The sequence below is a fragment of the Neofelis nebulosa genome, chromosome 16 (genome assembly GCF_028018385.1).
Source record: "Neofelis nebulosa isolate mNeoNeb1 chromosome 16, mNeoNeb1.pri, whole genome shotgun sequence".
Classification (NCBI taxonomy): domain Eukaryota; kingdom Metazoa; phylum Chordata; class Mammalia; order Carnivora; family Felidae; genus Neofelis; species Neofelis nebulosa.
In genome coordinates this window covers 19,922,390-19,939,111 of record NC_080797.1, presented here as the reverse complement: position 1 = coordinate 19,939,111, position 16,722 = coordinate 19,922,390, and the positions used below count along the sequence as shown (strand labels likewise).

General features: G+C 43.8%; 1 protein-coding gene across 2 annotated transcripts in view; it reads left to right on the top strand.

Moving 5' to 3' along the window:
- Window positions 1-16,722, top strand: part of CD300A (CD300a molecule) — a 51,175-nt gene that overhangs the window by 16,240 nt on the left and 18,213 nt on the right. Inside the window, exon 8 of one of the 2 annotated variants that reach the window (XM_058704492.1) lies at window positions 9,913-10,436. The exons of the other annotated variant lie outside the window; for it this stretch is intronic. Coding sequence (XP_058560475.1) covers window positions 9,913-10,086 — 174 coding nt within the window. The 3' untranslated portion in view covers window positions 10,087-10,436. Of the gene's footprint in view, window positions 1-9,912; window positions 10,437-16,722 lie in introns of those variants that run through there. 2 annotated transcript variants of the gene reach the window in all.

Below are 16,722 nucleotides of genomic sequence, written 5' to 3'. Positions count from 1 at the left end.
GTATTTTACTCTTTTTTGTTTGTTTTTTTTCTTCCAAATTTTTATTTAAATTCTAGTTAGTTAACATATGGTGTAATATTGGTTTCAGGAAGTATTTTACTCCTTTCGATTTTCTTGTCAGTGGAATTGTTTTCATAATTTTCTTTTCAGATTGTTCATTGTTAACGTATAGAAATATGACTTATTTTTTGTGTGTTGGCTTTGTATCTTCCTACATTGTTGAATTCATTTATTAGTTCTAACTTTTTGTTTTTGGTAGAGTCTTTAGGGTTTTCTACATGTAAGATCATATCATCTGCAAACAGAGATAATTTTAATTCTTCCTTTCCGTTTCTTTTTTCTTTTTTTTTTACTTCTTCATTTCCAATTTTGATGCCTTTTATTTATTATTCTTGGCTAATTGCTAAGCTAGAACTTCCAGTGTCATGTTGAATAGAAGAAGCACAAGTAGGCAGCCTTGCCTTGTTTGCAATCTTAGAGGAAAAGCTTTCAGTCTTTCACAGTTGAATATGATGTTCACTGTGGATTTTTCACACATGGCTTTTATCATGTTGAGATAGTTTGCTTCTATTCTTAGTTGAATATTTTGATAATGAGAAGGTGTTGGATTTAGCCAAATGCTTTTCCTGCATCCATTGAACTGATCATGTTTCTTTTTCTTTCTTCATTCTGGTAATATGGTGTGTTGCATTGATCAATTTTTATGTTGAACCATCTTTACATTCCAAAAATAAGTCCCACTTGGTCATGGTGCATAACCCTTTTAATATTTTGTTGAATTCAGTTGATAGTATTTTGTTGAGAATTTGGCATCAATGTTCACAGGAATATTGGGCTTTAGTTTTGTTTTCTTGCAGTGTCTTTTCCGGCTTTGCTATCAGGATGATTCTGGCCTCATACAATGAGTCTGGAAATGTTGCTTCTTTTTCTGGTTTTTAGAAGAGTATAGGAGGGATTGGTATTTGTTTTTCTTTAAATGTTTAATAGAATTAATCTGAGAAGCCATCTGGTTCTGGGCTTTTCTCTTCAGAATATATATTTTTAAGTATTTCATTTTCTCTCTGTCTCTGTCTCTCTCTCTCTAAGTTTATTTATTTATTTTGAGAGGGGGACAGACATAGGAGAGCAAGAATCCCAAGCAGGCTCCACACTGTCAGCACAGAGCCTGATGTGGGGCTCAAACTCACAAACCTTGAGATCATGACCTGGGCTGAAGTCAAGAGTCAGATGCTTAACCGACTGAGCCACCCAGGTGCTCCTTGTCAGGATATTTTTGATTACTGATTCAGTCTCCTTATTTGTTATTGCTCTGTTCAGTCTTTCTCTTTGTTCATTTTTTTCTTTAAATGTATCTTTATTTTGAGAGAGAGAGAGAGAGACAGTGCAAGCAGGGGAGGGCCAGAGAGAGAGGGAGAGAAAGAATCTTAAGGAAGCTCCACACTGTCAGTGCAGAGCCTGGCACAGTTCGATCCCATGAACTGTGAGATCATGACTTGAGTTGAAGTCAAGAGTCAGACGCTTAACCCACTGAGCCACCCAGGTGCTCCTCCATAGTCTTTATTCTTGATTCAGTCTTGCTAGGGTCTAGGAATTTGCCCATTTCACCTAGGTTATCCATTTTGTTGGTGTACGGTTGAACAACTGTAGCAATCTCATGAATCTTTTTGTTCCTGTGAAGTCAGTAGCAATGCTTCCACTTTCACTTCTGATTTTGGTAATTTCAGTTTTCTGGGGTTTTTTGTTGTTGTTGTTGTTTTGTTTGTTTGTTTGTTTTTAAGTCCATCTAGGTAAAGTTTTGTCAATTTTGTTGATCTTTTGAAGAAACAAGTTTGGCTTCATTGATTTTTCTCTATTTTTTTTGTATTCTCTATTTTGTTTATCTACGCTCTATTCTTCATTATTTCCAACCTTCTGGTAGATTTTGGTTTATTTTGTTCTATTTTTTTCTTTAGTTGTCTAAGTTGTAAAGTTAGGGTTTTTATTTGAAATCTTTCTCATTTAAAAAATTTTTTTTGTAAGTTTACGTATTTATTTTGAGAGAGAGAGGGAGGGAGGGAGAGAGGGAGAGGCAGAGAGAGAGGGAGACAGAGAATCCCAAGAAGGCTTCACGTTTTCAGGGCAAAGCCCGATGCAGGGCTTGGACCCACAACTGTGAGATCACTACCTGAGCTGAAATCAAGAGTCAGAAGCCCAACCGACTGAGCCACCCAGGCGCTCCAGAGATCTTTCTCATTTTTTAACATAAGCCCTTCCAGCTATAAATCCCCCCCACCTTAGCACTGCTTTTGCTACATCCCACATTTGGTGTGTTGTGTTTTTATTGCAATTCATCTTTGAGTATTTTGTAATTCCTCCTTTGATCCATTGGTTGTGTGAAACTGTTTTGTTTAGTTTCCCACAAATTTGTGAATTTTCTAGTTTTACTTCTGTTATTGATTTCTAGCTTTACTCTGTTGTGGTTAATCTACCAAGATTTAGGGGCACCTGGATGGCTCAGTCGGTTGAGCATCTGACTTCAGCTCAGGTCATGATCTCTGGGTTTGTGAGTTCGAGCCCTGCGTCAGGCTCTGTGCTGATGGCTCGGAGCCTGGAGCCTGCTTGGGATTCTCTCTCTCCCTTTCTCTCTGCCCCTCCCCTGCTCATGCTCTCTCTCTCAAAATAAATAAATAAATAATTAATATTAAAAAAAAAAAAAAGAAAGCCTGAATCTTGCATCCAGGGCTCCTGGATTCTTAGTGTTTTAAAACCCTCTATTTTGAAATAATTTCAAAAAACATGTGAAAGCAGTACCAAAAGTCCCATATATCCTTTACCCAGATTCACTTATTTTTGGAAAACATTTTGCCACATTTGGTTTCTCAATATGTTAATATCTGTACATATTTTTTTCTAGAATCTTCAGTGAGTAGGCTGCTTACATGGCTTCCATTGGAGTAAGCCTGGGACACCCAGGTTCTGTCCTGCTGTGTGTCCAGGGGTGCTGGATGGCGCCCTCTCCCCATGGTGCCCGGCCCTTGTTCTGCAGTTCAGATTCCCCTCCACAGACTGCCAACCTGATAAACATTTGCAGGATGAAAAACATTAGGTTAAGTATCCGTATATTCATAGCTGGTCCAAGGAGGTGGAAGGTATTTCTACATTAGCCCGAGTCTTTTCGAAAGATGACCCAGGGCTTACTTACCCGGGCTTAGAAAATGATTTCAAGACTATGTTTGTTTGTTTTTAAACCTTACAGCCCAACACGTCGGCTGTTTGGGTGAACCCCTTAGTGCAGCTGGCCTTGGAGCTAGACAGAGGGATTGGACAGCTGTGTGTCTCCACCTTGTGGCTGCGTCTGGAATCACACATCTTGGATTCCAAGCGGGGCGTGTTTGCTCCAGCTGGTAGGCCGATGTGGAGGGAATTCTGGGTTTTCCAGGTCAGTGCGGCTGAGCAGGGGAAGGGCCTGAAACAGGGTAAGGACAAGGAAGACTCCTGCTTGCTTTGCATTTCCCCTAACCATCCACCTCGTGGATGTCATTGTGCTGAAAATTCCATTCCTCCCCAAACTTGAGCTCCCTTATTTAGCACTCAATTGCCGTCTTCTCAATTCCTGAATTCTTCCACCCTGACCTCAGCATGTCAGAGGGAAGGGCAGTCGTCCCACCTGTAGCCGGTGTGGCAGATTTGGGGTCAGACAGAACAGGTGTTAAATCTCACATCCGCCCTTACCAGCTCCACATTCTGGGGTTGGCATTCAAGGCCACCCCAGTCTGTTGGCTCAACCATAACCAAGGATGGCCTAGTTCCCCTCTGGTGCTTTTCTCCCTCGCCAGGCTGGTCAGAAGCAAGCTCTTTATAAAGGCTCTCGCCACTCCCCCACTGCACCCCCACCCCAATCCTCTGTGCTGTTTTTTGCCTCTGAGACTCTTTCCAGACACCCCCTCCTGGATTCTCACTGCTGAGACTTCTTTGTTGCCATTCCTTTGATTTATGGCTTGCTAGTCCTCAGCAACTTTCAACTTGACCCTTTGGACTCCCCTTTGCCTTACATGCAAATCTGAGCCACCTGGGGCAAATGAACCACAACACTTCCTAACACCCAGGCCAAGGGCAAATCCTGGGCTCCATGTGTCTGGGAAGGAAAGCGGAAAAGGGCTGACAGTGTCTACTTTCAGGATTGTTGACAGAGTCTGTGATGCACCAAGCAGAGGCCTTGAACCTAAACCTGCTCTCCAGATGTGTGAATTCCTCCCTTTTTCTCCCTCTTTCTCTTTTTCCTTCCTTCCTTCCTTCCTTCTTCTTTGTAGTAATTGTTAAGTAAGTCTATAAGACCCATGTGACACCTGCATGAGTGGGGGAGGGGCAGAGAGCGAGAGTGAGACAGAGAATGCAAAGCAGGCTGTCAGCACAAAGCCCCATCTGGGACCTGAAACCCAGGAGCCGTGAGATCATGACCTGAGCTTTAGTGACGCTTAACTGACTGAGCCACCCAGGCGCCCTGACCTTGTGACCTTTCTTTTAATAAATTATAAGAGGGGGCCTAACTCGTCCCTCTCCACCAATAGAGCCCAGCAGAGCACATTGGTTGTTTGCAGAGTGATGGTGTGACGGGGTCAACCTCAGCTGCCTTATGCAAGTTGCAACAGCCAGTGTCTTATGGTAACATATTAGAACAACTCATACGGATGGTGGCCAGGTTCCAGCCAGACATGTAGCTATTTAATGAGTATGCTTTAGCATATCCCATTGCTACTGAGAATGCTACTTAAAAAAATTATTTAAACAAACTTTTGCCAATTGGAGAGAAATGAGATTGCATTGCTTTTCTTTTTTTTTTTTTTTTAATGTTTATTTATTTTTGAGAGAAAGAGAGAGAGGGGAAGGGGCAGAGAGAGGAGACACAGAATCTGAAGCAGGCTCCAGGCTCTGAACTGTCTGCAAAGAACCCCCTGTGGGGCTTGAGCTCATGAACTGTGAGATCACGACCTAAGCTGAAGTCAGACGCTTAACCGACTGAGCCACCCAGGTGCCTCTTGAGATCTCATTGCTTTTAATTAAAATATCATTAATTCAGAAAAGACTGTATAATTTTATACTCAGATAATGTCTCTGAACATAAAAATACAGAAGGAAAGGAAAAAGAAAGGTGAAGTAAAAGAAAAAAGTCCATAGAGTGCTCAGAAAATTCTAACACTGCAAGAAAGTATATAATGAAAAGTCCTCTTTGTCCTTCCCAGGCTCCAGTATACTAATCTTCCATGAAAGTAACTCTTGTTTTCTATTTATTACATAGCCTTCAGTAAATTTATTATTATGTTAAAAGTATTTCTTTCTGAAAAGATCACTATTTTCACTGCATATATGTGGGTGACCTTTCCACACTAGCATGTATAAATCTACCTCATTCTGTTTTTTTTTTTTAACTTTAAAAAATTTTTTAAATTTATTTTTGAAGGAGAGAGAGAGAGACAGAGCATGAGTTGGGGAGGAGTAGAGAGAGAGGGAGACACGGAATTCGAAGTAGGCTCTAGGCTCTGAGCTGTCAGCACAGAGCCTGACTTGGGGCTCGAACTCACAAACTGTGAGATCATGACCTGAGCCAAAGTCAGACGCTCAACCAACTGAGCCACGCAAGTGCCCCTCATTCTTTTTTGTTTTTAATTTTTATTTGTTTGTTTTTTGAGAGAGAGCAAGCATGGGAGAGGCAGAAAGAAAGAAAGAAAGAAAGAAAGGAAGGAAGAAAGAAAGAAAGAAAGAAAGAAAGAAAGAAAGAAAGAAAGAAAGAAAGAATCCCAAGCAGGCTCTACACTGTCAGCACAGAGCCTGACTCGGGCCTTGATCTCATGAACCGTGAGATCATGACCTGAGCTGAAATCAGGAGTTGGAAAACTTAACCAAATGAGCCACCCAGGTGCCCCTACCTCATTCTTTTATATATGGTTGCATTGTTTTCATTCATTTAATAAATATTTATTGAACACCTATTATGTGCAGGGGTGGAGGGCATCCTGTATTTCGCACCAGAGAGAAAGCAGTGAAGAAGATATATGGTGTCCTTTCCTTCTCTACCTTGTTCCCTAGTAGGGGGTGGACAGATAATAAAAATCACAGCCCAGTCAATCATTGGAGAGGCCTGGCCAGGTGTCTGGAAACAGGTATCCTGTCCTGGCTCAGACTCATGAGAAGTCTGGCTGGAAGGGATGGAGGGGGTCAGATGTCACCCATTCCACAGATGTGAAAACTGAGGTCTGGGGAAGTGAAGGGGCACACCCTAGTCTACACTGTACAGAGCCTGGATTCAGGACCAGGCTCCAAATAGGCCTGAGTCACCTTCTTCAAGCTGACTTCTTCACCAGCCAAGTGGCTTTGAGACTAGCCTTACCCACCAGCTACAGCTGCGGGAGGGACAGTGGGATGGGCATTGATTGAGGCGTGCCAGCTGTCAACGCGGTGCGTGTGCTCACATTACCCAATATTAGTGGCGACCTGTGATGTCACTTCCCCTCCCTCCCCTGACCACCTGTCCATGGATTCTTTCTGAATCCTTCTTGTAGGCACTTCTCCTTCCTTGTGAATTTCAGGCACAGCACAGCCATTTAACATGCAGGGGGGACACAGCGGTGGGAGGAAAGGAGAATGTGTGTGAGTAGCATGAGGGCTTGGAGTCCTTAACAGTCTTTTCCAGAAACATCACTCTGGTGAATTTGCCCGAGTCTGGTCCTCAGGCTTGCAAATCTAGAACCCAGACTCCATCCAGGCAAGTGGAAAGGCTCAGCTTTATGATACTCAACCCAAAGGACTTATCTGGGGAACATTCCTTCCCAGGGATCTGAATGCCTTCATGCCCTTCCCCATTTTTCTGATGTCAGCTCACTGGCAGGTCGCCTGAGTGGGCAGAAGGTAGCTCGGGAACGTGGGTGAGAGCAGGTGTCCCTGCACTGGGGGCTCCCCTTCCACAGCCAGGCTGGCTTCCAATGGCCCCCTTGGTCTCTCCCTTCCTCTGGGTCCCATCACCAGATAACCTACTATTGGCTTCCCATTTTTGTCTAGATTAGAGTCTCTTAAACTTGGCACTATTCAATGTTGTTGAGTGATTGCTTTTGAAGATCCAGTTCACATTCTATAAATTCACCCTTTGAAAGTATACAAATCAGTGGTTCTCAGCATACATACAAAGTTGTACAACCACTACCACTATCTAATTTCAGAACATTTTTTTATTCCCAAACAACAAACAAACAAACTCTGTACCCATGAACCCCACTTTTCCTTCCCTCATCTCTGGCAGCCACTAATTTACCTTCTGTCTTTATAGACTGACCTGTTCTGGACACTGCATACAAATGGAGTATGTCCCCTAGGGGGCAAAATTGTCCCTGGTTGACAGCCTTTGGTTTAGAGGGTTGGTTTGGCTTATCAAGGTTAAGTCAAATCATGACACTCATCCGTCGGTCCTGGAAAACATTCTATGTGTCCTTCTAAACTTCCTCTCTCAGTCTCCCCAGCGCTGAGATATAATTTAAATTACCTTGCCCTTCTCACCAGGAAACAGACTTTTTTTTTAATGTTTGTTTTTGAGAACGAGCATGAGTGGGAGAGGAGCAGAGAGGGGAACAGGGTGTCTGAAGTGGGGTCTGTACTAACAGCAGACAGCCTGGTGTGGGGCTCGAACTTATGAATGGGGAGATCATGACCTGAGCCAAAGTCAGACACTTAACTGACTGAGTCACCCAGGTGCCCCCCAAAACCAGACTCTTAATTATAGAGAAGGAACTGGTGGGTACCAGAGGGGAGGTGGGTGGTGAGTGGGTGGAACAGGCAATGGGGATTAAGGAGCTCACTTGCGATGAGCACCGGGTGATGTACGAAAGTGGTGAATCACGTGAAACTAATACGACACTGAATGTTAACTAACTGGAATTTATTTATTTATTAAAAAAAATTTTTTTTTACATTTATTTATTTTTGAGAAACAGAGTGAGACAAAGCATGAGCAGGGGAGGGGCAGAGAGAGAAGGAGACACAGACTCCAAAGCAGGCTCCAGGCTCTGAGCTGTCAGCACAGAGTCCGACGTGGGGCTCGAACCCACGAACCGCGAGATCATGACCTGAGCTGAAGTCGGATGCTTAACCGACTGAGCCACCCAGGCACCCCAATGAACTGGAATTTAAATAAAAATCTTAATAAATTACCTCGTCCTTCTCAGAGTCAGACCGCCCTCGTACAAACAGGCACCCCATTTTCTGTCATTTCCCCATTCCCTTATCCTTATTTAGCATCTATTTACTAACTGTTTTAGGTACCAGGGGCTGCCCGCACCCAGGGAATGTGGAAGTAACTGAAACAAACAAAGTTCCTGATTCATAGCTTTCCTCTTCCTCCTTCCACTCATTGCTACCAATAACAAACATTTGTTGGTGCCTGATGTGCAGAAAGAGGGATCAGGAGTTCTAGAAATTTAAGATGAAAAGTCTGTCAGAAGCCATCACATCTATGCCTTCACTGTACATGGGACATTGAGAGGAAAGGAGGAGGGAGATCAAGGAGACAGTCACATCAGCACAAGGACCAGGATCCACATGTCCTGACCTCACTATAGCGCTCTTTGGCTCCCATTACCCAGGACTGGGGGTGTCTGTCTTGATATGATCACCCCTGCCCCAGGCTTTCTCAGGGTGCTTGATGAACTCAGCCTTATTAACTGAGGTGCAATCCAAGGCAGAGTTATTTGTTCCTTTTTAAAAAATTATTATTTTAAAAATTAGTATTTAAAAATTATTATTCTTTTTGAGTCTAATGGCATTCAAGAGATTTACCCAGAGAGGAAAAACTAGAAAATCTGTACAGCGCCCATCCTGATTTTATTCTCAGATCATCATCTTTTTAGTGGGATGAACTCTGACCCAAACCTGTCCCTCTAGCCTCATGTCCCCTCCTCCTGCCATCAAGAAGCACCCCCTTCCCCGGATAATTCCCCGAGAAGTGCTGGGGAAGACACAGAATCCTTCCTCTCCCGTTCCTGCTTCTCCTGATGTATAAAAGGCAGCAAATCCCAACCTCATGTGGATCTTACCCCCAGCAATGTCCAGTAGAACTTTAATGGGAGCCACATGTGTAATTTTAAATTTCCTAGGAGCCATGTTAAAAAAACTTTTTAAAAAGGTGAAATTAATTTCAGTAGTACATTTGATTTAACCTAGTACACTCAAAATATTATCATTTGATGATATGGAGATACTAAAAATTGGTTTTTCATAATAAATCTTCAACACCAGGTGTGTATTTGATGCTTACAGTGCATCTCAGTGCCCACCGGCCACACCGTCACATGCTCAGTAGCCACATGCGGCTTGGGGCTATCATATTGGTCTGGTTGCTAATTACCCAGCTCCCAGCCCAGATCCCTTTCCATCTACCTTCTCCTTCCACCCCTCCAGCTGCGTCTTAATTTCATGTGTTAAAAAAGGTAACGGTGCCAGAAATGTACAGAGCTGGGTCGAGTTTTGGAAACGTGGCCATGAGCTTTGTCTTGGTGACTTAAGAAGGAGAATGCATCGGACGTTCTACGTGTGGCGAGCTTCTTTATTGCACTACCACTTCTGCCTGTGGCCAGCCACCCTTCCTCTCCAAGGCTGTCATTGTCTCTCTTTGTGCCCTAAATAAAAGTCTCAAAGACGACCATTCTGCCCCCGTTTCCTGTTTGAAAATTAGGTTCTGGTTAGCGAGGGATTTTTTTTCCCCTTCCCATATTTGCTTTATCAGGATCGGTTTCACTGGTGTTCATCTTATCTTTGGAACATGATATCAAATGGTGAGTGGTGGAGACCCATATGATTCTGCGGTAGCCTCTGTGTTACCAACATGGGGAGGGACTGTCAGTTCTTTATTATCCTGGTAATATAATCTATGTTTGTTTGTTTTTTCCCAAGGTTGGTTGGAGTGGGGAGCAAATCACAGCACACCAAGGGCTCACAGCAGGTGCACATCACCAAATGAGACATCGGAAGACACATCCAAAAGTCCTCCACTTCCTGCATAAACTTGAAGGCCAGATGTCAGATGACATCTTGTGCCGTCTCTGGCTGCTCTGTCTGAAGGGATGATCACCAGTAGATGAGCAGGGATGTCACTGAGGCTCAATTAGGTATCTCTGACAAAGGATCAGACTAAACTCTACCACCATATACTGGGGACCTCCTAACTGGGGACTCTGGTCTGTGCCTCGTAGAATTTCGGATTCTTCCTGCTCCCAGGCCCACACCAACAATGCCCCATCTTTCTTCTGCTGATGTCAGGTGAGGATACCCTGAGGACATATCCTTCCTGGGAACATGGAGGAGAGCTGAGCTAGCTTAAAGGGCCTAAGCACTGAAAGGGCAGTTGTTCCCTCAGAAATCTGGAAAAATTTCAGAGAGAAATTAGCAGCTGAATAAAGTATTAATAGTTGTTGTTACCAGGGCCACAATCACCTGGGTTTATCCTTAAAAGTGGGAAAGAGAGGGGGCACCTGGGTGGCTCAGGTGGTTAAGCATCTGACTTTGGCTCAGGTCATGATCTTGTGGCCCCCGAGTTCAAGCTCCACATCGGGCTCTGTGCTGACAGCTCAGAACCTGGAGCTTGCTTTGGATTCTGTGTTCCCTCTCTCTCTGCCTCTCCCCCACTCATGCTCTGTCTCACTCTGTCTCTCAAAAATAAATAAATGTTTAAAAAAAAAAAGCAAGAGAGGATGGCTAAGGCAAGACTTGAGCTGTGAGAAGCTTGTGCACTCGAGGAGCCTTCTGTTTGCAAAAAAGGGGAGTTGCTATTGCCCAGGGGGAAACTGATTTGGGAAACCTTGGAGAGGAGGAAAGAGTCACATTCCCAAAGCTCAGCTCACAGAGAGCCCGAGGCCTTGAGAGGTGGGTGTGAGAGCAGGGAGTTTGTCTTGTTTACATAAACCAAGGCACGGGGATCCAAGAATATACCAGACAGGCCAGAGAATAGAGTGGGTTCTAGGAAGGTTTCTGTGGCAGACATCTGGATGGCCTCCTACACAACTTCTGTTCCCCCAAGATGGAGCCACCATCTTGTCTGGCTGTCCCCCCCTTCCCCATGTGAATGAGTGATCAGTTCAAGGTGTCACCTTTGTCTCAACCGGCCAATGAGATGTCATGGGAGAGCTGGTGGTCAGGGCTCCTGGAAGGTTTCTCAGAGCGGTCACCCGATTTTCTTTCCCAGAAGCCCTGAGTCTGGGTGTGATCACTGTTTACTTCACACTCTCTGGGGGAGAACCGGCCACACGATGAAGGCAATGCTGAGACCATGATGCAAAGAGTAGGAAGCAACTTGCATCAGCCAACTCCAAGGGCATCCCCAAAGGCCACACAAAGCAACTAAAACTCCAAAATGAATAGTTACCAGTGAAACCAGAGAGGAAGCTTGTGGCTACTCCCGCCAAGTGCTCTTACAGGGAGGTCAGTGTTCTGGAATGAACTCAGAGTCTGGGGCACAGTAGACTCAGGCCACTGAAAGGGAGGGGCTGTACTTAAGACACCATTTAAGACCAGAATCCCTAAAGGGTCTGCGTCCTCAGGAAAATAGTAGATTGGGAATTACCTGCTTGTGAACAAAGGGAAATGATTCAAACAGTAATAGTAATAATAATTAATAATAACTATAACCTGCTTTTATTGCAGCTTCAAGGAGAAAACGGTATGAACAATCATGATAATATGAATAGCATCCTTTGAGAATTGTAAGCATGAGGCTGGGATTCAAATTTACCCTTCCCACACGCAGGGAAACCCAAAGCAGGAAAACTTAAATTAAAATGATACCCAGCAGAAGCAAACATAAATACTTCCCGGAGGGAAGCCATCCTCAATCCACATTTGGCCACATTAAATTTAGCCAAATGCAAGCTCCCACTATAATATTATTGAGCACAGAAGGAAACAAGCCACCATAAAAGTCAGTAGAACCAACTATAGGTTTAATTCTCTGGAGACTTCTGTTGTTGAGATGATCTGATGAAGAATATAAAGTCTGTTGGATGGGCTTAACAAAAGAAAACATTAAAGGGACGCCTGGGTGGTTCAGTCGGTTGAGCGTCCAACTTCAGGTCATGATCTCACGGTCTGTGAGTTTGAGCCCCGAGTCAGGCTCTGTGCTGACAGCTCAGAGCCTGGAGCCTCCTTCAGATTTTCTGTCTCCCTCTCTCTCTGCCTCTCCCCTGCTTGTCTTCTGTCTCTCAAAAATGAATAAATGTCAAAAAAAATTTTTTTAAAAACATACTGGGGGCGCCTGGGTGGGTCAGTCAGTTAGGCATCCGACTTTGGCTCAGGTCATGATCTCAGGGCTTGTGGGTTCGAGCCCCATGTGGAGCTCTGTGCTGACAGTTCAGACCCTGGAGCCTGCTTCGGATTCTGTGTCCCTCTCGCTCAGTCCCTCACCTGCTCATGCTCTGTCTCTCTCTAAGAATAAGTAAAACATTAAAAAATAAATAAATTAATTAATTAAAAAAAAAAAACCCATAACGATCATGCTGAACAGCAGATTTGTGACCGAAGGGGACATTGTGATCTGGACAGGTCCCCCAGAAGGCAGGCAGAGACCAGCAGATGACACACAAGTGAGGCTATGAGGTACAGAAGCCAGAACGGAAGATCTACTATGCGCCTGCTCCAGTGGTTCTCCACCGGGAGGATTTTGCCCTCAGAGAACATTTGACAATGATGTTGGGAGGCAATTTTTTTTAATGCTTATTTCTTTTTGAGAGAGGGAGAGAGAGAGAGAGAGAGAGAGAATATGAGCAGGGAGGGGCAGAGAGAAGAAGACAGAGAACCCCAAGCAGGCTCCTCATGGCAGCGCAGATCCTGATGGAGGGCTTGAATTCACGGACTTCGAGATCATGACCTGAGCTGAGATCAAGAGTTGGACACTTAACCAACTGAGCCACCCAGGTGCTTCCATTTGAGAACTTTTTTTAAAAAGCTTCATTGACGTGTAATTTATAGTAAAATGAAAATCCCTAACTGTAAATACACAGTTGGACAAGTTTTAGTAAATGGATATAACTGTGAAACTACTACCACACTCATAAGGTGGAAATCTTCCATCACTCTGGAAAGTTCCCTCGTGCCCTTTTGCAGTCTGTCCATATCCCACCTTCAGTCTCTGGCAACCACTGAGCTGCTTTAAAAAATTACAGATTTTTTTGTCTTTTTTTATGTGGGATTCACCTAAAATGTGAATTTTATTTTATTTCTTTATTCTTTAATTAGTTAATTATTTAATTTACACCCAAGTTAGTTAGCATATAGTGCATCAATGATTTCAGGAGTAGATTCCTTAATATCCCTTATGCATTTAGCCCATCCCCCCTCTCAAAAGTCCTCCAGCAACCCTCTGTTTGGTCTCTATATTTAAGAGTCTCTTCTGTTTTGTTCCCTTCCCTGTTTTTATATTATTTTTGTTTCCCTTCCCTTATGTTCATCTGTCTTGTATCTTAAATTCTTCATATGAGTGAAGTCATATATTTGTCTTTCACTGACTGACTAATTTCACTTAGCATAATACCCTCCAGTTCCATCCACATAGTTGTAAATGGCAAGATTTCATTTTGATTGCTGAGTAATACTCCATTGTGTATATATATATATATATATATATATATACCACATCTTCTTTATTCATTCATCCATTGATGGACATTTGGGCTCTTTCTGTTCTTTGGCTATTGTTGATAGTGCTGCTATAAACATGGGGGTGCATGTGTCCCTTTGAAACAGCACACCTGTATCCCGTGGATAAATGCCTAATAGTGCAATTGCTGGGTCGTAGGGTAGTTCTATTTTTAGTTTTTTGAGGAACCTCCATACTGCTTTCCAGAGTGGCTATACCAGTTTGCATTCCCACCAGCAGGGCAAAAGAGATCCTCTTTCTCCACATCCTCACCAACGTCCGTTGTTGCCTGAGTTGTTAATGTTAGCCATTCTGACAGGTGTGAGGTGGTATCTCATTGTGGTTTTGATTTGTATTTCCCTGATGATGAGTGATGTTGAGCATTGTTTCATGTGTCGGTTGGCCATCTGGATGTCTTCTTTGGAGAAGTGTCTATTCATGTCTTTTGCCCCTTTCTTCACTGGATTATTTGGTTTTTGGGTGTTGAGTTTGATAAGTTCTTTATAGATTTTGGAGACTAACCTTTTATCTGATATGTCATTTGCAAATATCATCTCACATTCTGTTGGTTGCCTTTTAGTTTTGCTGATTGTTTCCTTCGCTGTGCAGAAGAGTTTTATTTTGATGAGGTTCCAATAGTTCAGTTTTGCTTTTGTTTCCCTTGACTCTGGAGACGTGTTGAATAAGAAGTTGCTGTGGCTGAGGTCAAAGAGGTTTTTGCCTGCTTTCTCCTCTAGGATTTTGATGGTTTCCTGTCTTACATTAGGTCTTTCATCCATTTTGAGTTAATTTTGTGGACGGTGTAAGAAAGTGGCCCAGGTTCATTTTTCTGCATGTTGCCATCCAGTTTTCCCAGCACCATTTGCTGAAGAGACTGTCTTCATTCCATTGGATATTCTTTCCTTTTTGTCAAAGATCAGTTGGCCATACATTTGTGGGTCAATTTCTGGGTTCTGTAATCTGTTCCATTGATCTGAGTGTCTGTTTTTGTGCCAGTACCATACTGTCTTGATGACTACAGCTTTGTAATACAGCTTGAAGTCCGGGATTGCGATGCCTCCTGCTTTGGTTTTCTTTTTCAAGATGGCTTTGGCTATGCGGGGTCTTTTCTGGTTCTGAATTTTATTTTATTCTTTTAAATGTTTATTTATTCATTTTGAGAGATAGAGAGCACAAGCAGGGGAGGGACAGAGAGAGAGGGAGAGAGAGAATCCCAAGCAGGTTCCATGCTGCCATGCTGTCAGCACAGAGCCCAATGTGGGGCTCAATTCCACAAACATTGAGATCGTAATTTGAGCTGAAATCAAGAGTCAGATGCCTAACTGACTGAGCCACCCAGGTGCCCTAAGATGTGAATTTTAGATGAAACTCACACAAAATAAATTGAACCATTTTCATGTGGCATTTAGTACATTCACAATGTCATGCAATCACCACATTGATTTTGTTCCAAAATACTTTCATCACGGCAAAAGAAACCCCATACAATGGTCACTCCCCATCCCCCTGTACCCCAGCCCTGGGGAACCACCAGTCTGCTTTCTGTCTCTATTATTGCTTCTTTTTTGCCCCTCCCAGAATTGTATCTGAAGGGAATCATGTAAACTTTGTCTTTTGCACGTGGTTTCTCTCACTTAGCATGACCCATCCCTGCTCTAGAGCATCTGGTAGGTTGTTTCTTTAAAAACATTTTTTTAACATTTATTTATTTTTGAGAAACAGAGAGAGAAAGAGCAGGGGAGGGGCAGAGAGAGAGGGGAGAGAGGATCCCAAGCAGGCTGTGGGATGTGAGTGCAGAGCCCGATGCAGGGCTTGAACTCGGGAACCGTGAGATCATGACCTGAGCCAAAATCAAGAGTTGCTTAACCAACTGAGCCACCCTGGTGCCCCAGTTGTGGTTTTTTTTCATTGCTGAGCAAGACTTGTTTATCCTCTTGCCAGGTGAGAGGTGTGTGGCCAGGTTTCCTTGGGATCTGTTTCCTCTGGAGTCCCCCATGGTGTCCCCTGCAGTGTTTCTTGCCTGCTTAGTGCACAATACCGGTGTGCAGAGTGTCTGAATGAGATGGAGAGAGTCCGAATGTGCCAGAAGGGAGATGGTACACAAGAGGACTGGTGACCGCATGTGGCTTCCGGGTCACCCTCCACCAGGCTCTGACTGGGACGACGTCGGGGCCAGGACCAAGGGATGGACCAGAGATTGGCTGAGGGGCCCAGGCCCAGCTTCCCAGGAGGGGTGCCAGCAGTGGCTCAGGGAGCTTCCCTTATCTGCAGCATCTATCACATCACTCTGGGTTGATGGTGGGGCAAGTCTGGATTTGCCCCAGGGGCTAGGTTTCTTGTTCTGTTCTTTTTATTTTTTATTTCATTTTTAATTATTTTTAAATGTTTATTTATTTTTGAGAGAGAAAGAGAGACAGACAGACAGACAGAGTGTGAGCAGGGGAGGGGCAGAGAGAGAGGGAGACACAGAATCCAAAGCAGGCTCCAGGCTCTGAGCTGTGAGCACGGAGCCTGATGCGGGGCTCCAACCCATGAACTGTAAGATCATGACCTGAGCTAAAGTCGGACGCTGAACCGACTGAGCCACCCAGGCTCCCCTCTTGTCCCCTTCTTGTTGCTACCTGCAGAGGCGGATTACATAAAATTCAAGTTCCCAGTTCTGGGTGTGAACTCAGGTGGCTCACTCTGGGCTGGCACCACTGTGTACTTCCACCTGAGGGATCTAGGAGCTTGTCTTTCACTTCGGCTCTGTTGCCACCCAGCTGTGTCTAGTGAGTCATCCAAACCGTTAATTCCTTCTTAAAAAGGAAGTGGCTCTTTCAGTAAAACCCAGGTTTAAACCACATAGTGAATTCCCAGGAGTTCAGCTTTATCTTGGGGACCAACTTAGCACAGAAGAATTTATTTAATTTCATGTTTTTCAGAAGAATTTTTTTTAGTTTTATTTTTTAAAATTTACATCCAAGTTAGTTAGCATATAGTGCAACAATAATTTCAGGAATAGATTCCTTTACCCATTTAGCCCCTCCCCCCTCCCACAACCCCTCCAGCAACCTTCAGTTTGTTCTCCATATTTA